The sequence below is a fragment of the Dipodomys ordii genome, unplaced genomic scaffold (genome assembly GCF_000151885.1).
Source record: "Dipodomys ordii isolate 6190 unplaced genomic scaffold, Dord_2.0 Scaffold61, whole genome shotgun sequence".
Lineage (NCBI taxonomy): Eukaryota > Metazoa > Chordata > Mammalia > Rodentia > Heteromyidae > Dipodomys > Dipodomys ordii.
The window spans coordinates 8356930-8380769 of NW_012267277.1; the positions used below are offsets into that span (position 1 = coordinate 8356930).

The window sequence follows — 23840 nt, forward strand, 5'->3', positions numbered from 1 at the left end:
CCCACACAAAGGCTGGCCACTGGAGCAAAGGTATTTTCTCCAACTGTTTTACAATTTTAAAGTTATTTATTGTGCTGGTTATTAATTTTTTGCTCAAGACTATCACTGGAGCTACAGCTCTACTTCTGGCTTTTTCGGTTGGTTAATTGTAGATAAGAGTCTCATTGACTTTCCTGTCTGGGCTGGCTTTGAACCGTGATCCTCAGATCTCAGCCTCTTGAGTAAGTAGGATTACAAGCCTAAAACATCGGCGCCTGAAAGGCTGGGTTGAGAGGATGAATTAAAAATATCTTCGAAGAGCCTGTAACCCTAGCTAGTTAGAAGGCTGCCATCTGAGGATCGTGGTTCAAAGCTAGCCCAGCCAGGAAAGTCGGTGATACTCATCTCCAATTAACCACCGCAAGCTGGAAGTGGTGCTGTGGCTCAACGTGGTAAAGAACTAACCTTGAGCAGAAAAGAGTTCAGGGAGAGCTGAGGCCTGAGTTCAAGCCCCAGGACCTCCAAAACAACAACAAAGACTTCTGCTGAGGGTTATCGTGGTTACAGAGCAATTGACAATCCTTCAGAGACTGGGGCGGAGCCTAGTAGTGGGCCGGCTTTAACCATAGAGTTTTGCCTCCCTGATTCCTAGAGTGCACTTCCGGAGTGGTGACTCGCTATCTATCCCTTTACCCCCCCCCCCGCCAATCTATGATCTTGGAACCGAAACCACTCTCTCATTGGTCCAATTTGCGGGAAAGCGTCTCTAGAGTGGGAAGGAGACAGAGAGGCGGGTCCGTCGATATTAGATACGGCTTGACGATTGGCTAGAAAGTCAGAAGGCGGGGCTTGTGGCCGGTGGGCGCCGGCGCGCTGGCCTCGTGTAGCGGCGAGCAGCGGTGCTAGTCTGGGCCGCTGTTGGTGAGCTTGGTTGGCGGCGGTGCGGGATCCCCAAAAGTGGCAGCGGGAACTGAGGGCTGAGCCTTGGCACGGGGCCCTAGAAGCTGGCGTCTATTCTCCCCTGCGCGTTGATTTGGGGCGGGGTCACACCTGCAGACTCGCGGCTGTGGCTGTCCCCGGCTCTGAGGGCGGGCGGCACTTCCGCCCGGTTAGCCTCGGAGGGCAGAGCCCCGCGTGCTCTAGCCAGCCCGCGTGGTGAACGAGCCCAGCTGCCCTTGCTCCTCCGGAAGCGTTGACTGGACCAAGGTCATCCCCTGGTCTTCCTGAGCTAGTGCTTAGAGCCCGGTGTGGCGCCCGTGCTGTGTTCTGACGCCAGGTCCGTGATGGGAGCAGGAGATTTGGAGCCAAGCGCGTTTCTTGGCCTACGGGGTGGATCTCCACCCATCGCTGTCGCCTGACACACTGACTTCACAAACTCAGAGCCCATGATTTGGGCATAATAATAGTTGGTATAATAATAACAAACACTCCATGGTACTTCCAGGCACCGTTGTGAACACGTGGAGTATGGCTTTCTTGATTGGATGGGGCAGCGGGGCTGGAAGGGCTGACTGCCCCTCAACAAAGCGGGTACTCTGAGTGATTGACCAGCTTTGCCCGAGTCTGAAGCATTGGACATGCTTTCGTTTTTATATTTGACAAATTTGAAAATTAGGGTTATATTAATCCCTATTGTGTAAGCAGAAGGGGCTGGAGCCAGAGGACTTCTCATTTAAATTCTCTAGCTAATTATTACACCCCTTTCCTTTTCATTTATTAATATATTTGTCAAGAAATGTTAATAGTAGCCTAAATATTAGGCGTTGTGCTACACCATGAAATACATCAATCAATGTGGAAAACCTCATGAACTCAGTTTAGTGGAGGATTGTGACATGAAACCATGCATCCCCAGTGCCTGACACAGTGGTGTCTCAAAACAGTTGTGGAGTGGTTCTGGTACAGTTTCCTGTAAGGAGGAGTGAGCTGAGGAAGTAACTTCCTGTGTGGAGGAGGAGGAGAAAGCTGCTTGTAGTAAGTGAACTTTGAAGAGTTTGAGTTGCTGGGAGGTGAGAGAGTTTGGCTAGTTGTGGGGAGTGGTGAGTGATTTGGCGGCATGTACAGACAATAGAATAAGAAGCTGAAAGAGGTGTGTTGGGCTGAAAATACAAAATGCTTAGATGCCATCCTGAGAAATCTATGATGGGCGGCTGCTAATGGATTGTGAACTGGGGAGTGATTGGGTCAGCTGACTTTCTAGCAGTCACATGGAGACTGATCTGATAGGTAAAGAATCATTCCATCAGTTTTTGTTTGGTTTTTTTGTCGGTTGTGGGGCTTGAACTCTGGGCCTGAGTGCTGTCCCTTAGCTCTTCAGCTCCAGGCTAGGGCTCTACCACGTGAGCTACAGCACCACTTCCGGTTTTCTGGTGGTTTATTGGAGATAAGAGTTGCATGGACTTTCCTGCCCAGGCTGGCTTTGAACTGAGTTCCTCAGATCTCTGCCTCCTGAGTGGCTAGGATTACAGGCATGAGCCACTGGCGCCGGCTCCATCAGTTCTTTGATAGAATATTTATTCAGTGTCTGCTGATTGCTGCAGATACTTCCTGAAATAAACAGTTCTTGCACTTAGCAGAATTTCTGGTCTGAATTAGTGCAGGTACACAGCTAGGCCTCTGCAGTGTCTTCCAGTGTAGACTAGCAATATCTGCATCACCTGGGCACTCCTTAGAAGTTCTCAGTACTGGGCTGGGAAGGTGGCTCAGTGGTAGAGCGCTTGCCTTGCATGCCTGAGGCCTGGGTTTGATTCCTCAGCACCACATAAGCAAAAAAAAGAAAAAAGCTGGAAGTGGTGCTATGGCTTAAGTGGTAGAGTGCTAGCCTTGAGCTGAAGAGCTGAGGGACAGCACCCAGGCCCAGAGTTCAGGCCCCACAACCGGACCCCAAAAAAAAAAAAGTTCTCAGTACTGGACATGCTGACTCACATAGAATCGCAGTTTAAGGCCAGCTCAAGCAAAAGATTCACCTCATCCAATGAAAGCTGTGTGTGGTTTGTGTATACCAGAGCATAAGTGGAAGACCCTATTTAAAAAAAAAAATCAAAGAGGGCCAGGAGTATGGCTTAAGTGGTAAGAGTGGCTTAAGTAGTAAGAATGCTGCTACAGGTTCTCTCCCCATGTTCCAGATCTGTGGAATCAGAAACTCAGGTTGGGGTCTTCAGTGGTGGGTTGTTTTTCATTGGCATAACTGGAGAGCTGTGCTCAGTAACCTGTACTCAACAGGCTGCCAGTTCTTCATAGACTACTGAGGAGAGATACTCACTAGAGTCTTTACCCTTTGACTCATTAAATCCATTTGTGAAATGTTCCCTAAACATAAAACAAAACAAAAAAAAGAAGCCACCTATTCATTATGTAATAGAAAGCAACTCTGGTTACTGCTTCTACTATAGTCCATCAGTGAAAATCAGTGGAAAGTTGGAAGCCATTAGACATAGGAGATATTTTGTAAACTCAAAAATAACATCTTCATTGGACATTGTCTAGTAAGTGAGGAGAAATGCTGAGGAAACAGTTGGGCTTTGCCAGCATGCAGCTAAAAAGAGGAAATCTGGCAGCCATGTGAGCAGTCACCCACCCAAGAAGTGATTAGTGCTTGATGGAGGCCTTGCAGGAGAAACGAGTCTTTCAGGGTGTGGGGAGTAGAACAAGGAAAGCTTTCCGGTGGACAAGATGGCCACCCTGCAGTTTGGAGGCTGGGTAGCTATTGCTATACAAATGAGGATGTCCAAAAGAGACTGTGTTTAGAAGAATGGGGTACAGCTGGCACTGGGAGAGGACAGCATAGAGATGAGACTGCAGGGCCAGCGCACTGCCAGGGCATGCCGTGTACACCTTAAAGTCAAAGCTTAACCTTAATCCAGAGGCAGCAGGAAAACATTTCAATAACAAAATCAGCATTGTCGTCTGTGTGAGCAGTTGAAGGAGGCAGGAATCCTAGCCATAGACCTATGAGGAGGCTGTTGGCAACTGCTGGGGTGGTGATCTGGACCTGGACCTGTGGATGTGAGGGGTGGGGTGGGGGGAGGAGCCCTTAGGGCTCGTGAATATGGCGGAAGTTAAGGGGCAGAGTAGGTGAACCCAGGTTGGTTTCTGCTTTGGGTGGAGGGAGGCAAGTGGTGTGGTGCAGAGTGATAGGCAGCTCTGGAGAATGGGGTTGGGGAAGATGATAGTTCATGCAGCGTGCCCACTCACGGGGATCAGGTGGATATGTAGGTCTGGAGCCCCACACCAAGGGGAGATGTGGACTGGCCAGCTAGCCTGTGCTGTGAGGAGGTGGAGGGACACAGTATGCAGCCATTATATCCACTGTACATTGTGTTAAAAATGAACTATGTAGGAAGTGGAGCTGTGGCTCAAAGTGATAGATTGCTAGCCTTGAACACAAAGGCTCAAGGACAGTGCCCAGGCCCTGAGTTCAGGCCCCAGGACTGACAAAAACAAACTATGTAATTTGAGGGTAGGAATAGGAGGAGGGAAGTTGGGAGAGAATGAAGGAAGGGGTAGCATTGACCAAGAAGCATTGTACTTATAACCTGATTTATGAATTGCAACTCCTTTGTACACTGCTTAATTATAACAGTAATTTTTTAAAAAAGAGACAAGAGATTATAACTATGTTAGCAGCAGTTGTCTGAGGGATTCTAATTTATTTCCTTTGTTTCACTTACTTTCCTCAGTTTTCTAAAATAATAGCAATAGCAAATGTCCACCTAGTTTTGGTATGTGCCAGAAACTCTTCTAGGAACTTTTTCTGACTCTTCTAAAAGTCCCACGGTAAACCTACAAGGTAGGTCCCCTTGTTACTGCATTTCACATTGTAACTGGGAAAAGGAGCTAAGGGATGTGTTGTAGACTACACAAAGGCTGGCAGATGAGGCCCACCTGGGGTTCAGGCTGTCTGATGCTAGAGCCTATACACATGCTGCACAGGTTGTAGGGTTTTGGTTTTTTGTTGTTGTTTTGCTAGCCTTGAACTCAGGGCCTGGTCTCTTGTCTCTGAGCCTCTGTGCTCAAGGTTAGCACTCTACCACTTGAGCCACAGTGCCATTTCTGGCTTTTTCTGTTTATGTGGTACTGAGGAATCGAACCCAGTGCTTCATGCAGCTATTCAACTACTTTACCACTAAGCCACATTCCTAGCACCACTAAGTTGTGTTTTCATAGTAAGTAAAATACTAATATTAAAAAAGGAGAGGGTCTGGGCATTGGTGGATCATGCCTGTAATCCTAGCTTCTGAGGATCAAGGTTCGAATCCAGCCCTGGCAGAAAAAAAAAATCTGTGAGATTCTTTTCTCCAATTAACTGCCAAAAAGCCATATATGGAGCTGTGTTTGAAGTGGTAGAGTGCTAGCAGTGAGCAAAAAAGCTCAGGGACAGTATGTAGGCCCTGACTTCAAGCCCCAGGATCAGTGCCTATGCATGTGGGTGTACGCACGTGCGCATCCACACATGCACTCACACACATACAAGGAAAAGTAAGAGATAACAAAAGTATGCTAGAATATTAGAAGTGGAAGGATTTACACCTGCACAATCAGTGGATGTTCTGGGACTTCCCTGGATCCCAGGCTGAATGGCTGCTTGTATCAGAACTCGGTTAACATTCATCCTGCACAACTTGTTTTTCTCCAGGTGGTGGGCTTCCCTGAGGAGGACATCATGGAAGGGCTACTGACAAGATGCAGAGCATTGTGTACCCTGGCCACCTGCAGTCTCCAGCTCTCCAGATGTGTTCCCCACAGGTGTCACCACTGTGCTCCAGAGAAAGGGCAGCGCCTGGTATTGTCTAAAATGTTCCAGCCACAGAACCTTCGGGAAGACCAGATGCCCATCCCGGAGGGCAAATCTGACAGCTTGACCTGTAAGAGCCAGAGATTGATGCTGCAGGTGGGCCTGATCCTCCCAGCCAGCCCCGGCTGTTACCACCTCCTGCCGTACACTGTACGTGCCATGGAGAAGCTTGTGCGGGTGATAGACCAGGAGATGCAGGCCATTGGGGGACAGAAAGTCAACTTGCCCAGCCTCTGCCCGGCAGAGCTCTGGCAAGCCACCGGCCGCTGGGACCTGATGGGCAAAGAGCTGCTTAAACTTAGAGACAGGCACGGCAAAGAATACTGCTTAGGACCGACTCACGAGGAAGCTGTGACAGCCCTGGTTGCCTCCCAGAAAAAACTGTCCTACAAACAGCTCCCCTTCCTGCTCTACCAGGTGACAAGGAAGTTTCGGGATGAGCCCAGACCCCGCTTTGGTCTTCTCCGTGGCCGGGAATTCTACATGAAGGATATGTACACCTTTGACTCCTCACCAGAGGCTGCCCAGCACACCTACAGGCTGGTTTGTGATGCCTACTGCAGCCTATTTGACAGGCTAGGGCTGCCGTTTCTCAAGGCCCAGGCAGATGTGGGCAGCATTGGGGGCATGCTGTCTCATGAGTTTCAGCTCCCAGCAGATGTTGGAGAGGACCAGCTTGCAGTCTGTCCCAGTTGCAACTTCTCAGCCAACATAGAGCTGCTAGACCCATCACAAGCAAACTGCCCTACCTGTCAGGGCCCACTGACACAAACCAAAGGCATCGAGGTGGGGCACACGTTCTACTTGGGTACCAAGTACTCCTCCATTTTCAATGCCCAGTTTACCAATGCCCATGGCAAACCATCCCTGGCTGAAATGGGGTGCTATGGCTTGGGGGTAACACGGATCTTGGCTGCTGCCATTGAAGTGTTTTCTACAGAAGACTGCATCCGCTGGCCCAGCCTCCTGGCTCCTTACCAAGTCTGCCTCCTCCCCCCTAAGAAGGGCAGCAAGGAGACGGAGGCCACCGAGCTAACTGGGCACCTGTATGACCACATCACAGAGGTAGTGCCTCAGCTCCGTGGGGAAGTTGTGCTGGATGACAGGACCCATCTGACCATTGGAAACAGGCTGAAGGATGCCGACAAGTTGGGCTACCCCTTTGTGATAATCACTGGCAAGAGGGCCCTGGAGGACCCCGCACACTTTGAGGTTTGGTGCCAGAACACTGGTGAGGTGGTCTTCCTCACCCAAGAGGGAGTCATGGAATTACTGAGGACACAAGTGCAGGTTGTCTGAGGGCCACAGCCCTGCTCCATCCTACAGCCAACATGGCCACTTGCACTGCACTTGCTCCCCTACTCTAGGTATGCCATTCCTTTTATAGTCCATTCTGGAAGCTTCTGTGAGGAGGCCAAGGAGCATGAAAGAGACTTGAGTCTGGTCTTGGCTCTTGGGTGAATCATTTCCCCTCTCAACTAAGTTTCTCTGTACATAGGAGGGGAATGTTGATGGCCAAGGACCATCTGCTTCTCCCACCCATTCTAGAGTCTGAGTCTGTGAAGCCTGAGGAAAGCTGGGTGTTGGTATTTCACAGTATTCCTAGCTAGTCAGGAGGCTGAGATCTGGAGATTACAGTTGAAAGCCATGAAAGCAAGAAAGTTCATGTGACTTTTATTTCCAGTTAACCACCAGAAAACTGGAAGTGGTGCAGTGGCTCAAAGTGTTACAGTGCTAGTCTTGAGAAAAAAGAGCTCTTGGACAGTGCGTGGGTCCTGAGTTCAAGCCCCATGACTGACAAAAAAAAAAGAAAGAAAATGAAGTAAGCTAAGCTGAGAGTGGAGGGAAAGAACCCAGAGATCTGATTGCTACCAGCTCAATGGTTACTTAACACACCCACTCCCTGCCAGCCTGTTTCCCCATCTGTAATATAAGGAGGTGGAGGTAGACCTGTGAAGTCCTTACAGTTGTAACTGGGTGTTTCCATGAGGTTCATGACTGGCAGGCCTGGTTTCTCCTATCCTCCATGGGCTGAACTTCCTACAAACTTGACTTTGCCCTTTACAGTGGCTTCTTCCTGAGATCATGTCCTTTGATTGAATAAAGTCACATTATTGGAATGAGTCATCAACATTCATTTGAAACAAAAACAACAGCTACTGGTTTAACCACTCACTTGCCTTAATTTTTATTAATTCCACACAAGAAAGTGAAGCTGGGTGCTGGTGGCCCATATCTGTAATCCTAGCTACTCAGGAGTCTGAGATCTGAGGATTGCAGTTCAAAGCTAGCCCAGGCAAGAAAGCCCATGAGACTCTTGTCTCCAATAAACCACTAGAAAATGGGAAGTGGCGCTGTGGCTCAAATGGTAGAGTGCTAGCCTTGATCTGAAGAACTGAGGGACAGCGCCCAGGCCCAGAGTTCAAGGCCCTACGACTGGCAAAAAAAAGACATATCTTCCTAATCATTTCTATCACTTTTTTTTTAGTCCTGGGGCTTGAACTTAGCCTTAGTCTATCTGTGCTCAAGGATAGTACTCTACCACTTGAGCCACAGTGCCACTTAAGGCTTTTTCTGTTTATGAGGACTCGAGCCCAAGGCTTCATGCATGCTAGGCAAACACTCTACCACTAAGCGACATTCCAGCTCCAGAAGATGTTGTTTTCAACTGTTTCTCCCAACAGATACCAGGGGCAGCATGGTTCAGCCCTACAGTGACCTTGTTCTGGATTCAGATTGGATTCCAGCGCCACGATAGGGGTAACTGTTAAGAGCTAGCTGGTTTCTGCCTTGATCCTGTGAGGAGCTGCAGGTAGCCCTGTGTGGCCACAGTAGTGTCACCTATTTTCCTTGCTCCCTCATACAGATTTCCATCCTTGCTGCTCTAGGATCACCATGTGTCTGGGTCTAACAAGAGCCTATCATGGCCAAGCTCAAAGCCACCTCCTGAAAAGTTGCCTGAGCTCCTGGAATAATTCTTCCCTCTACCTACAGTGGCATTCCTTGTTTTACACAGACAGTTCGCTGGCCTTGTCATCGATGCTGAGCCTTCTGAGGCTAGGCATTATCACCTGGTGCCCTGCAGTTCTTCTTTTGGCCAGTTTCCCACCTACTACGCATCTTGGCAGCCTGATATGGCTGTTGCTGTTATTGCTAGAGCAGCCCTGTTCCTCACACACAAGGTTTCTCAGCACATGTCTGTTAGCACAGTGGCTTCCAGACATTCCTTTGGAGCTCTGGGTCCCTTTATGAGGCCAGGAGATGAGAATTATGAGAGCAAACCTAGACAAGCTAGGTTGCAAGGCTGAGTCTCTTACCTTAGCACATTGGAATTTCCTGGGTTCCTCATTTAGTTTCTGGTTCTGATGTGAGCTGCAAGCCTAGGCATCTAGAAGTTCACAACTTTCCAGAAAACTACACTGCATGTATGGAGATGTCATAATGAAAAACCCTGTATTACAAACATACACTAACTCAAAAACGAGATTTTAGCTGGGTGCTGGTGGCTCAAGCCTGTAATCCTAGCTACTCAGGAGGCTGAGATTTGAGGATTATGGTTCAAAGCCAGTCAGGACAGGAAAGTCTGTGAGACTCTTATTTCCATTTAACCACCAGAAAACCACAAGTGGTTCTAAGGCTCAAAGTGGTAGAGCACTAGCCTTGAGCAAAGGGACAGTGTCCAGGACCCTAGTTCAAGTCCCACTACCAACATTTAAAAAAAAAAGGGGGTTTTAGGATTAGCAAGCCAGCTAATTATAAGCCTAACAAATGTATGCTTCCCCGAGTGATTTGAGGGTGATGTAGACTCCTGCTGGCTGAGAATGAGGTTCAGTTCACAGCTGGGAAACAGCCTGGAGCTAGAAGAAAGTACTGCACACTATCTAACTGGCAGGTGTCAGCCAGCCATCACTGACTCTGGACTGTTATGTTGAAGGAAGGGAAGATGGACAGGGTCAGGCTTTGAGCTGCCAAAGGCCTCATAAGCTGCTGAAATTGGTACCTAACCTTTTTATTCAATAGGGAGACATGCAAGGGCATCCTGATTGCTAAGCCAGAGTTTCTTCTGGCAGCGAGGGGCAGTGTGGTATAGTATGAAGATCATAGCCTTGAAGAGACATAATCCTGGATTCACCACTTACTGGGGATGTGACCTGAGACAAATTGCTTGTCCTTTGCACGTCTGAGTCTTCATTGCTAAAATGCTCAAGCTAATGGCACCTACTTTGTAATCTGAGGCTGAGATCACTGTTGTAAAAGGCTTAACCCTCAGTCTATATTTGAGAAACCCTGCCCTTACACCTGAGGATTTCCAGTGATTTAGGAAGTCCCTCTGGGAGCTCAGGCTCTGCTGCTAACATTGTTAGCTTAAGACCTGAATCTTGTTCTCTTGGCCTGATGCTTTATGGCCTTTCTTTCTGGGAAAAGTCAGGAGTAAGAACTGGGTACCACCTGCAGATCATCTCCTTGGAAATATTCACACAGTGTCCTTTACTCATTTCTGTAACTGCTGGGTTTACCTCTTGCCATAAATAGATGAAATGGGACGTTGGCAAAAGTTAACAGGCACAGGCTAGATTATCATTGCTTATTCCTTGGGGAGATCTAGAGGCAACTATCTGGGAAATAACAGAATTAAATCTTAGGGACAAAGGCTGGTGCATAACAAACACATCATGTAAGCCAAGCTTAGAATGTAAACCAAGGGCTTCATTAATATTGTTTTAATGGAAGAAACACCTGCTAGGTGATCAATAAAGGAATTTAGTAAAAATCTGTTGAAATCACTACTTCCTTAACTGCTTGAATACCAAGCCTCTTCGGAGTTCTACATTAGGATGCCAGGATGCTTTCTGGTACAGATTGCTTAGAATACAAGGCTTGCTTTTATTGGGGCAAAAATTTTGTGATATCAGCACACTCTTAAACACTTAAAAAAAATCAAGGTACTTCAGTTAGTTTAAAACATTAACTTACATAATGGGAATAAGTCAGCGATGTACCTGATTTTCCTCAGAGTTCCTGCATCTCCCCTCCCTTTCCTTGAGACAGTATCTGTCTCAGCAGGTGTAGACAGGCAGTTTACCCCTATATTAAGGGCAGTTCTTGTACAGTAGGTACACCATGGGCCAGCTGAAGTGGGTGGCATCCTAGTGCAAGAATGTGTCCACTGCTGCCAAGCCAGCAGCAGGCTAACAAGCTCCCATGGTTGAACTCAATTGCCCATAGCTAATGAAAATGAGTGGAGGCGGCACACACACTGGGTAACTGTAATGGTGGACTCCCCTTTTGCTTCCCCAGAGCACAGATTCTGTGGGGTGATGGGAGCCCCACTGATGGGCGTGTCAGGTGCTGTAGGGATCTGGCAATGGGTTGTGGCAGAGGTTTTGCAGATAACAGGTTCTAGGCAGACAGCCAGGTGGGGACATTGTGTGACAGTGAGGGCCAAGACCTTACCACAAGCTTGGAGTAAGGGCAGCTGAGTCAACTGTGAAGTTAGGAGCTGGTCAGCAGTACTGGAACTCAGTGTTCACAGCAGTCTTCATCACCCAACTTTGTGCCCCTGTCAGCAGTGTTTCATCCCAACTCAATCCCCAGCTGCCACCCTACATCCACAGAGGTAACAGACAAAAGTTGGATGGTCTACCTCCATGGCTGACTGCTGGCTCTGGGAAGGAAGAAGGGCTGTGCTTGGGTGCTTTCAGGTCAAGGGCCCAGAAGTGGAAGAGGAGGAGTTCTGACCTCCTGTCAGGGAAGCAGATGTAGCAGCACACAACTTGCCCTTGTCCTCATCCTTCCACCTCCATGGACCTCCATTTCCCCATCTCAGTAGGGGAAGGGGAAGTTTGAGTTCTTGGGACCATCTGGAGTCCCAGGAATGTATACAGTGACCAGGAAGGCACCAGATAAAAGTCAGTCTCCTATCTCTGGCAGGAAGCATCTGCCTCCCAGGGTAACTACACCATCTCCACACACCCCTGCCCTGCCTCCTGAAGAAGGCCAGCAATTGAATGCCACGTGTGCCTGCCCCACCTTGAGTTTGTTCTGCAGAGGGTTAACAGAAGCCAGGAGCCTTCTTGAGGGAGGAAAAGACTAGGGCTCAAGCCTAGGATTGCCCTTGCTGGGGCTTGTGTTTACAAGTGGGGACCTGGGAACAGACACTGGCTTATTGTATTCCTTTGTGCATTGGTTCCTTTGTTTTCCTGATAGGCACTCAGGAAACTCGGTGGCCCCAAGAGCTGAAGCTCAGCTGCGGGGAGTGGCAGTGAACACCTGGACACACAGGTGCACTGCAGTGTCTGAGAGGCAGGGGCAGATGTCAGAGGGCAAGGATGGGGTGCATGCCTATCAGGGAAGGGCCAGCTCTGCTGGCAGCTGGAAACACAGTGGAGGAGGAAAATAAGCAGGGGTTAAGTGGGTAGACCAGGCAGAGAAAGCACATACCTAGTCAAGGGAACTAGAGCAAAGGTTTGTGGAAGGAACTGAAATGGGCTGTGTGGACAATAGGGAGAGGCCAGCCCAGCCCAGTGATGTGTTGCTTATTTTGCTGGTCCTGAGGCATGAATTCTGGACCTGAATGCTGCTTTGAGCTTTCATGCTTCTGCCAGTGCTCTACTACTTGAGCCACAGCTCTACTTCCAGATTTTTTTTTCCTCCCTGCAGTTTAGTAGAGATAGTCTCCCAGACTTTCCTGCCTGAGCTGGCTTGGAACCATGATCCTCAGATTGCAGCCTTCTGGGTAGCTAGTATTTGGTGATATGTGTTTCTTGTAGTCAGCAAATAGTCTACAAGTATATAAGGAACAGACTTTCACAAGGCTGAAAGTGGATCTACTCTAAGGCAGGAAATAGGCCTTGTTTTAAATCCACTTTGCTGCTCTATGTCCTTTGATTGGAAAGCGGAGACTTTCAACACTGTAAATACTGAAAAGAATGTTCACATTCCCTGTAATTTTGTTGTAACTACAATGTTTTTTTGTTGGTTTGTTTGTTTTTTGGTAGTGAGGTCTGAAGTCTGGGCCTGGGCACTGTCCTTCAGCTAGCACTCTACCATTTGAGCCACAGCGCCACTTCCAGCTTTTTCTGCTTATGTGGTGCTAAGGAATCGAATCAAAGGCCTCATTCATACCACTGAGCCATCTTCTCAGCCCCTGATGTTTACTTCTCATCCAAGTTCATAATGTTCCTAAACCCAAAATGCACAACTGTTGAGGCCCTTAGGAATCTCCTCTCTCAACCCTCTCACCTAACTAGGGTGGAGGGCCACAAAGCTAGGCCACCAGACTATTTAAGGACAGTATGTTGCCCACCAACCCAGGTTTCACAGAAGGCCCCTTTCTAGGCACAGAGGCTTCTCTCCAGCTACAGACACCAAGGGACTGTGTGTCCACCACTAGTTACAGGCTCCCTCTGACCTCTTCTGCAAGGGCTGTCCACTCAATCTTGACCAGAAGGGGCAAGATCTATTTTCCATATCAGGCATGAGCATGAACATGCTGCAGAGTCAGAGAACATCCACTTCTCTGCCACTCTGCTCCACTTGACAGTTCAGAAACAATGTCATGTAACGTGCATGACCTTTATCCTGGGCAAAAAGCAAGACTTGCCAAAAATAGAAGGAAAAGGGCTGGTGGACATGGTTCAAGCAACGGCATGCCTGCTAGCAAACACATTTCAAACCCCAAGACTGCTCTCCTCTCCCCAAAACTTCAAGTTATATGAGCTGGGATTTAACAAACCCCATCACAATCACTGAGCCAGGTGTGACGGTACATATCCGTGATCCCAGCTACATAGGAAGCAATGGGTAGGAGTATTATTATTATTGTCTCTTTTTTTGGTACTGGGAATCAAACCCAGGATGTTGCAAGCACTTTGCCACTGAGCTACATCCCAGCTCTGGGTAGGAGTATTAAAATCTGAAGCTAGTCCAAGGCAAAAACAAAAAATCTAAAGATCTTGCCTGAAAAATAACCCAAGCAAAAAAGGACTGGGAATGTGGCTAATGTAATACCGTTCCTGCTTATTAGCAACTGCCAGGCCCTGAGTTTAAATCCCATTATCATTAAAAGAAATTCTTATTTTAGATTTTTAGTTTAATGTAACATTTCTCTAGCACAGAATGACTGACCGCTGGGACTAGGTAACTTCTTGCTCTAAGGTATTTACAGGCATCCCTAGTCTGAGTCACCTGATGCCAAAAGCACCTCCATGGCTGTGACATCCGCTGGAGGGGCAAGGGAGAGAAGCAAGGGAGACAGAAGCTGGGGAGAAAATGATAGACATGGCTGACTGAACTTGTAGAGACCCGTTCTTGGGAGGAAAGCTAACGATGCTCTGTAAATACCCCAGAGCTAATTTCTCTTCCAGAAGCAATGGGGCCCACAACACAAAACCCACAGTACTCCATCCAAAAGACAGCAGCTGGTTCAGTTTAATGTTGTATTAGTCAGCTGGGAGCTTACTTCAACACACAGTCATTCCTGTTACAGTCAACGGTTGCAGGTCAGCAGCTTTGGCTGTTGCACATCTTCCTATCCTGGCACCAGGCTGAAAAGGCTGCATCTATTTGGGAAAGGGGTTCTGATGGTAAAGGGTAAACACAAGCTACCGTGCCCAGCTCCTCAAACTTCTGTCCACATGGGCACAGTCACATCTGTACCCTGTGCATAGAAGCAGAAAGCATGCACCCCCTGGGGGCAAGGGTGAGCACTGCAGGAAGTCACACAGCTATAGTTAAGGACAGTCAAAATCCTAGGAAATGGTAAAACTGAAAACAAAATTCATCCTATGACAATGCCACAACATGGGCATAAAACTGAGCTGGGTGCTGGTTACTAATGCCTGTGATCCTAGCTACTAAGGAGCTGAAATCTGAGGATTGCAGTTCAAAGCCAGCCTAGGCAGGAAAGTCTTTGAGACTAATACCCAACCATCCATCAAAAAAACTCAAAGTGGAACTGTGACTCAAGGGGTAGAACGCTAACCTTGAGAACAAAAGATCAGGGACAAGCACCAAGGCCCTGAGTTCAAGACCAAAGACAAACACATTAAAAATAAAGGGGGGGGGGCATAAATCCTGGCCAGGCAAAGAGAGGCATGCCTGTAACCTAAGCCTAAGGAGGCTAAGACAGGAGGATAACTTGAGCCCAGAAGTTGGGTAGAAATGTCCAAATCTGTCATAGTTCTCATACTACAAAGATGAGAGAAACTGCAAAATTTTGAGGGGTATCTAGTGGCTTTTCTGACCCCATTTATTCACAGAATCTACAACACCCTATGCAGCTCTCTCCACGCTGCTCAAACAACTGTTGGCCATAGTGTCTCAGTCTTAGTCCAGGCAGAGTGGGTTTACTGCCTTGGAGGGTGTCTTCTTGCACAGCCGTGTTACTGGATCCAAGTCAGTTTCTTCAGGCCAGTGTGGTACCAAAGCCAACTGCTGTGGGAACTGCAGCACATGGTCCCCTTCAGAAATGGACTTCAAGGATGCCCTGACCACCATCCAGGGCTCTGGATCCACAGAGGAGAATAATGACCAGCTGGAGTCACTAACTTGGCCAGGGGGACACAGTTCAGGGAAGTCACAGCTCCTTCAGCACAAGGCTAGAAAGGAGAGTGTCCTCAAGATGACAGAAAGAAAGGGCTGGGCTTGTGGCATGTCCAGCAGCTTCAAGTGTGCTAGATTTCAGCAGAGGAAGGTGAGGAAGGAGATCCAGGAGGTCTGGCTCCATCACTTTACCCTGTACACCTTTCTTCCCCGGAGGTAATTCTTACAAAAACTAGAGCCTCCTACACAGACTAGAAATGCTGGTGTCAGAGCTTTTACAAAGTACCTGCAAGGAACACAGCAAAGACTGGGTTAATCATCCATGGACCTTCCCGAACATACTCAAGGTGAACCTTTGGGTGTTGGTAAACATTTGTGTGTTTGGTTGTTCCTAGGTCTACTGAAATCAGCCTGACATTCCCCCTTATAGCCTTGAAGAACCTGTAAGGTAGCACTCTAGCACAAGCTCACCTATGTCTAAACACGAAATGTAAGTATAAAATTTGCTTTTCATTCATTTCATTCCATGAGTAACTCGGGTAAGACAGGTCCCATGCTGAAAATACAAGAGATTAAAAACCATTGTCTTCGCTCTCAAGCTCAGCCCTGGTAAAGGAAGATAAAGAACCCATCAAGGATAACAAATACAACAGAGGAAGGTTTGTGAAGCACAGCATTAACCCACAGAGGCCTGATTCCCTCCACAGGCAGGGGAACAGGAAAGGCTTCCTAGAAGATGCCAAGTCTGAAGCTGGCTTTCATTTGGGGAAGGGCTGGAGGGGAGGAGAGGCCTAGGAGATTTAGGTAACCCAAGCAGTTGCTGGGGGCATAAAGCAAACATGTGAGACAGGACTGGAGGGGCGGACCAGCATTGGCCTGCCAGGCCAAGGTAATGGCAATATGAAGGGGCCAACCTCTAGAGGGTCCTGTTTCTTGGATCCACCCAGTTCAGGGTCTGGAGTTGCCAGAAACTAGCCCTGAACGGTTCCTAAGCTATGTTAGTAATTTAAAAAGTAGCCACTTACAACACTTTCATTTAATTTTTTTTTTTTTTTTGTCAGTCTTAGGGCCTGAACTCTGGGCCTGGGCGCTGTCTCTCACCTCTTCCGCTCAAGGCTAGCACTTGAGCCACAGCACCACTTCTAGCCTTTTCTGCTTATGTGGTACTGAGGAATCGAACCCAGGGCCTCATACATGCAATAGGCAAGCACTCTACCACTAAGCCACCTTCCCAGCCCCAACACTTTCATTTTCTGAAAGTATGAAGTTGATTTTCCTCCATGAATTCATCTACATTTTTTTTACTTTATTTTCTTGTAAAGATGCGGTACAGAGAGGTTACAGATACATCAGTAAGGTAATGAGTACATTTCTTGTCGGGCTCCATCTATATTTTACCAAGATCTCGCCCTTATTTTTTAGACATATTGTGTTGGGAGGATCTCAGACCTTTGAAGAATTCTGGGTAATTTGTTAACAATAAATAATCCTAGCTACTTAAGAGGCTGAGATCTTAAGATCGGGGCCTCGAGCATGCAAGGCAAGCGCTCTACCACTGAGCCACCTTCCCAGCCCTCGGTGAAACTCTTATCTCCAATAAACCACCAGAAAACCGGAAGTGTAGCTGTAGCTCAAGTGGTAGAGCGTAAGCCTTAAGCTGAAGAGCTGAGGGACAGTGCCCAGGCCCAGAGTTCAGGCCCCATGACCAAAAAAAAAAGAGTCAGCTTGTTGATTCAGAGAGCTGAGACAGCCAAATTGCGCTTGCTGCCACTTCTGACCACAAAGATGCCCTCCTGCCAAGGTGCTGGCCCACAATTTACAAGGTCACTGACATCTGCTGAGAAATACGTAGGCAACAGCATTCTCATCGAGAGCCCCAGAGGCAGTGTGTGCTTGGGGTCACATGTGAGGAGAGGAGGTATATGTGTTTTTAAGAGCCACTGCTCTTTCCCACTAACAGAAGCAAGAGACACAGGCACACTCAGGAAATGGACACAAACTCAGCTGCCTTCAGGTAGAGAGGCAGGCTTTCCCTTCCCTGCCCTCTCACTCCCCCTGGTCTGGAGGTATCTGCCTGTGGTGTGATGATGGGTCGTGTCACATTGCAACCTGCCCTGTGGCTGTCCTGTCACACAGCTCAGTGCCCGGAGCAAAGAAGGGGATCTGAGGCAACCACTGAGGAGCCACCTACCCTGGAAGGAGCTGGAACATCACCCTCAGCGATACTTACCTGGGGTGCTGCAACACCTGCAGCAGCGTGCTCATGGGGGGCACCTGGTACAGCTCTGCCCGGTCCTCATCCTCAAAGTACACCTGCAAGATTAACCAGGAGCGGGAGTCAGGGACAAAAAAGGCTTGCGCATCTCAAGGCTTGCAGAGGCTCCTGGGGAGGTGGGGGGAGCCTCCTTGCCCACACCCTGTGGGCTGAGTGCTTTGACCCTGCACAAAAGGTTGTACTCAGGTCTACTCTCCAAACAGAACATGGTCCATGGGAAGAAAACAAGCCAGTGCTCAAGCTCAGCCTGTGTAGCTTTCCCTTCCCTGAAATTTAGTCCTAGAACTGTTAGGTATTGGAGGCAGAAGGCCATGGGGTTCAAAGAACCTGAGCAGGGGGAGAAGGCTGTGTGCAGGTCAGAGCTCAAAGAGGACATTCACTCAGGGTGGCTGAGCAATATAGGACATCAGAGTTAGTAAAACATGAATACAGCACCCATACTGGTGGCTCTAAGTCCCAGAAGGCTCTGGAAGGAGAGGGACCAACGAGGGTGAAAGGCTAGGCACCAGTGGCTCACACTTGTAATCCTAGCTATTCATGAGGCTAAGATCTGAGGAATGTAGTTCAGAGCCAACCTGGGCAGACAAAACTAGGAAACAGATCTCCAATTAAAAAAGATGGAAATGATGTGTGGTTCAAGTGGTAGAGCATACACTGTGAGAGAAAAGGCTAAGCAGGAGTGTGAGGCCCTGAGTCAAGCGCCAGTATGGGGATAATAACAAAATAACTCATCAGTATAAACAGAAAAGGAGAAAAGTCCTATAGCACTAGACTCAGAGCAGAAGTACATCTTTTATACACACACACACACACACGTGCGCGCGTGCAAGACACCCTCACCGTGAGGCACAGGAGCAGTGAGTCCCCTTGCCCTGAAAGAACCAAGCCTCTGTAGGAAACTATGGCTGATTTCAGAGCTGGGTTAGGAAAGCTCTATTTAATCCTGATACATTTGTTTCAGAGAGCAAGAGCTTAAATTGGGAATAAGTCAAAAGGACACAGAAACAACTGTGAAGGGATTTCTACCAGCCAAATCCAGGATAATATAAACATTAAAAAATTACCATGGTAACATATTTTAACTCTGAATAAAGAAGAAATGATAAAAAAAACCACTGATGTAAGTAAACAAATGTTGAGAGGTTGAAGTGCAATGGGATACATTTACATAATTTCAAAGAAATATATCTGGGCATGATGGCACATGCCTACAATCCCAACTACTTGGCAAGTGGAGACAGGACTAAATTCCAGGCCAATCCAGACAAAGTTGGCAAGATCCCATCTCAAAAACAAAAAGGGTTGGGGAACAGTTCACGTGCCTAGCAAGTGCAAAGCCCTGAGTTCAATCCCGAGTTCTGCACAAACAAACTAACAAAGCAAAAATAGTAATGGTAGAGAATCCTGGCAGACATGTCCTCAATTAGGTGTGACCAACATCAGAACAGGACAGATGGACAGATGGAAACCAGGCACCACTGATAGGATGTAATGAGAACACAGCATTACTTCCGTGATACTCCAGCCACATATGCAGAACTCCAGCCTTGTCACAGGAGGCCTAAGACAAACCACACAGCACTCCACAAAATACATGATCTAGAATCTACACAGCGGTGTCCATGAGGAAAGCGAAGGGATGTCCCAGAAACTCATTTTTTGTGGGAGGAGACTACAGGAGATGATCACTGAATATACTCTGCTTCTGAACAGGAACTTTGGACTAAGGAGAACATTTCTGGGACAAACTGTGAAACCTGAAAAGAGCCTGATGGGAGTAGGTATCCATGTTAATTTCCTGACTTTGACAGCTATTTGGGGAGTATGAAGAAAAGTTCTTGCTTATGGAAAATGCACATGAAAGTTTTCAGGGTTGCTGGTGCATCAGCTAGCATCTTACTCTCAATATCTAGAAACTAGTATTTTTGTTTTTGAGAAAAGGTTATCATTAAAGCCTTGAACTCTTTATCATTAAAGCCTGAACTCTTGCCTCAGCCGCCTACAATACTGGAATTACATTCACCACAGACAGAAATTATTCTTTCTCTGTTTTCTGAAACAGGGTCTCACTCTGTCATCCAGACCAGCCTCAAACTCATCATGTAGCTTACTTAGACTCCCTCAAACTCTGGATCACCCTGCCTCAGACCTCTGCATATTAGAATTATAGATGTGTACCACCAGATCTAGCAAAAGATGAATTCTCTATTCTGTAAACTCTAATGGAATATTATTCAGCCTTAAAAAGAAGGCTGTGCTAGGAATGGTGACAAACACTTTTAATACCATCTACTTCCAAGCAAAAGCAGAAGCATGAATCCATGTGGACAAAGGTAACACAAGATTTTGTCTCAAACAGGGGAGGAGGACATAGATCAGTGGTAGGGCATCTGATACAAGGCTCTGGGTTCAATCCCCAATACACACACAAAGAAACAAAAAACCTGACATACGCTATAATATGTAAGGTACAACATACCCTACGACATGAAATAAGCCCAACATGAAAGGGCAAATATGATATGATCCCACTGACATGTGGGATAATAAAATTCAGACACAAGAAGCAGGGCTGGTGCAGGGAGGGGGAAAGCAGGGAGCCACTATTTCATGAGTGCAGGGTTTCAGTTGGGATGGTGGAGGACTCAGGGAGGTGGTAATGCTTACCAAGAGTGAATGTGCCAAAGAACAGCTACATGAGCCTGGCGGTGGTAGTTCACACCTGTACGCCTAGTTACTAAGGAGGCCGAGATCTGAGGATGTAGTTCAAAGCCAGCTGGGGCACAAAAGTCCCTGTGAGACTCTCATCTCTAATTAACCACTCAAAAACTGAAAGTGAGCTATAGCTGAAAGTAGTAGATCACTAGCCTTGAACAAACGAGCTCAAGGACAGTGCCCAAGCCCAAGTTCAAGACAAAACTAGGAAAAAAAAAAAAGAATGGCTAAATGGTAAATGCTGTTTTATATATTACTGTATTATATATTACTATATTATATATATTACTATATTTTATATATATTACTATATTTTATATATATATTACTATATTAGCACAGTGGAAAAAAAAAAACAGTTCATCTCTGTCCCTATTTCCTTCCCTCTAAAAAGTCCATGGAGAAGTGAACACGTCTCTTACCTCCAAGTGATCAGGGCAGTATTTTCGCTCTGAGTCCCAGGAGGGCATTTCACCAAACATCACCATTAGATGATCGATAAACCTAAGGATATAACGTATCGTTTCTGTTATCAATGACTTCTGATCTATTCTCCAGTAGCAGTCCCTGGATACCAACTCAGAGAGAAGACTGCCCAAACACACCATGGACATGTATATTTAAACCCAAAATATGGTTGTGAATCACTAGTCCTAAAACACACCTTCTTTACAGACTCAGAATTGTTAAAATTTTTTAGTTAACCACATTATGAAATCAGAAGTTAAAGTAGTATGTTATTTTTTTCTAGTAACTGTTCACTTAAATGACTATGTGTCTATGTTATTTAAAATGATTTCATACTTCAACAGTGGCACATTCCACCATTTAGTAAACACTGTACTGTGGTATTACGTTTATTAGCCCAGACATAGGAAGATGAGACTTGTGTTGTAGCAAAGCTGCTGAGTTAAGGCTCGATAAGCTATTGGATAGAGGGGTCCTATCAACCAGATTGTGTAAAAGCCTCTAAACTATACTTTTCCCTCCTCAACCAAAAATCCACTCAACCTTCCCATCAAGACAGCAGGAAAAAGCATGCAAGCAAGCAATGGGCTCTTGGGTAAGGAAGTACCTGGAGTCCTCGTGAAAAGCAGAGATGAAGTCAGACTGGGCATACTCTGGGTATAGGAAGAGCACGGGCCAACTCAGCCGGCCCTGGCCATCTAGACTTAGCCGGGCTCCATAAGGATTCTCACTCAGACCACTTGAGACTGAATCTTCATCTTCATCTGCAGCTTCAAAGATGAGCTTGATGTTCCTAGCCTGGATTAAAGAACACACATACACACAAACCTCATTATTTGGAGTGGGTGCAAACCCACTTCACAATGTGTTCCCTGAGTGCCAGCTCTGCACAGGATTCATCTTCACTGTTCCCGAGGCCAAACAGAGTAGGCACCACTTGTGTCACTCACCTCCAGCAGGCACCTGCCATGTGCTGGTCCTTGTGTCACAGACAGAGCTAGACAAGGCTCCCTGCCCTCAAGCCTGTTTATGGTCTAGAGAGGAGACACTATGGAAAGAATTGTAACAGAAGGCAAGAAATGTAGCTGTGGCTTAGTGGTAGAGTGCTTGCCTAGCATACATTAAGCCCTTAGTACCATGTAAGTAAAATAAATAACATTTTTTTAAAAAGAAAGAAAAGAGAAATGGAGCTGTGAAACTGTAGACAGGGAAAGCCCAGTTGACTGACGAGGACATGCTAGGGACCAGACTTTGAAAGGCTGAGAAAGGAGGACAGGAAGTACATTTTGTCCTAAGGAAGAATATGTGCAAGGGCACAGACAAGACCAAAGTGAAAATACTTGTTGCTGTCTGAGGATGTGGATGTGAGAAATGATGCACACTACTCCATCTTGGCAGTGCAGGACCAGTCAGAGTCTAAGGTGTAGGGACACCTCTTATGTGTGTTGAGGTTCCCAAGATTTGTACAAGAAGGGAAATCAGGGCTGGGAATGTGGCTTAGTGGTAGAGTACTTGCCTAGTATGCATGAAGCCCTGAATTCGATTCCTCAGTACCACATAAACAGAAAAAGCTAGAGGTGGCGCTGTGGCTCAAATGGTAGAGTGCTAGGCTTGAGCAAAAGAAGCTTAAGGACAGGGCCCAGGCTGTGAGTTCAAGCACCAGGACTGGCTAAATAAATAAATAAAAACAGAATAAAGAGGGGAAATCACCTTCAGTCAAAATGACTTCACAACAGCCCCTTAAACTGGGGTTGGCAAACTTTTTCTTAGAGGATCAAAGCGCCTACTGAATTTAATCAACTCTGAACTGTAATATGAAAACAGACACAGCCATAACGAACCTAAGTAAAGCTACCCCTGCCTTAAACCATTAGTAAAATGCAGCACTGTGTGATATAGAGAATGTTTTATAGGTAATTGACCTAAGAGCCAGTGTTGTATTAGAGAACCAAATTTAAAAAGAAAAGGTCTATGCATATATCTGGGCACCCCATTCTGGAAAATGGCCAAATCTTGCCCTGTGAGGGGGCATCAGGAAGAAAATCAAGAATGTATCCCTCTAGTTAACTTGCTAATATGCATTATCAGGTTGCTTGTTGGAAGGACATGGGCCACACTGAAGTCTTCTTTCTTTCTTTTTTTTTTTTTTTGTGGGTCATGGGGCTTGAACTCTGGGCGCTATCCCTCAGTTCTTCTGCTCAAGGCAAGCGTTCTATCTACCACTTGAGCCACAGCTCCACTTCTGGTTTTCTGGTGGTTAATTGGAGATAAGAGTCTCATAGTGGGGCTGGGAAGGTAGCTCAGTGGTAGAGTGCTTGCCTTGCATGCATGAGGCCCTGGGTTCGATTCCTCAGCACCACATAAGCAGAAAAGGCTGGAAGTGGTGCTATGGGTCAAGTGGTAGAGTGCTAGCCTTGAGCTGAAGAGCTGAGGGACAGCACCCAGGCCCTGAGTTCAGGCCCCATGACCAGCAAAAAAAAAAAAAAAGAGTCTCATAGACTTTCCTGCCCAGGCTGGATCTCAGCCTCCTGAGTAGCTAGGATTACAGACGAGAGCCAACAGCACCTGGCAACATTTAAGTTTTCAAAGTCAGCAAGTGGCTAATGTGGGCAACATAACTTCCAAGTGACTTCTAAGTAATATTATAATGCAACTATAAATGAACTGATCAAGAGTAAAACAGAAGACTCGTCTCTCATCTCCTAGGGCTCTTGTATAAAATCTCCCTTAAGAAAACAAAGGAAGCTCAAATGGGTGACTTGCTGGGTATCAAGGTTTGATATCTGCATTACACTGGTTTGAAAATAAAGGAACAAAAGGAAGGATCTTGTGCTTGCTACAGTTAGTAGAGCAACATTCTAAAAATTATCCTTCTCTTACTATAACCCCTCTGCACATCACCCTTACAATAATAAAAACACTTTTTTAAAAGTTAGCCTTCTTGAAATAAAAATGGCAAAGAAACACATGAGGAAATGTTCAACATCCCTGGTGGTGAAGGAAATGCAAATAAAGACAACCCTGAGATACTACCTTACCCCAGTCAGAATGTCCCACATCCACAAA

The 23840-nt window shown here is 46.8% G+C and overlaps 2 protein-coding genes across 4 annotated transcripts in view; one reads left to right on the plus strand and one right to left on the minus strand.

Moving 5' to 3' along the window:
* The first annotated feature begins 850 nt into the window (after window positions 1–850).
* Window positions 851–7396, plus strand: Pars2 (prolyl-tRNA synthetase 2, mitochondrial (putative)). 3 transcript variants are annotated; one of them, XM_013022249.1, is made up of 2 exons: window positions 851–900; window positions 5615–7396. In XM_013022249.1, exon 2 carries the CDS (start codon window positions 5642–5644, stop codon window positions 7070–7072), a length of 1431 nt encoding a protein of 476 aa, XP_012877703.1. In that variant the 5' UTR covers window positions 851–900; window positions 5615–5641; the 3' UTR covers window positions 7073–7396. The 3 variants fall into 3 exon arrangements, with proteins under 3 accessions (XP_012877703.1, XP_012877702.1, XP_012877704.1); XM_013022248.1 differs by having other exon boundaries at window positions 857–1255; XM_013022250.1 differs by lacking the exon at window positions 851–900 and adding an exon at window positions 4680–4768.
* Window positions 7397–15005: 7609 nt separating this feature from the next.
* Window positions 15006–23840, minus strand: part of Ttc4 (tetratricopeptide repeat domain 4) — an 18239-nt gene continuing 9404 nt past the window's right edge. The window contains exons 7-10 of the mRNA XM_013022180.1: window positions 21382–21572; window positions 20729–20810; window positions 17547–17629; window positions 15006–15602 (exon numbers count right to left, since the gene is read on the minus strand). Coding sequence (XP_012877634.1) covers window positions 15500–15602; window positions 17547–17629; window positions 20729–20810; window positions 21382–21572 — 459 coding nt within the window. The 3' untranslated portion in view covers window positions 15006–15499. The remainder of the gene's footprint in view (window positions 15603–17546; window positions 17630–20728; window positions 20811–21381; window positions 21573–23840) is intronic.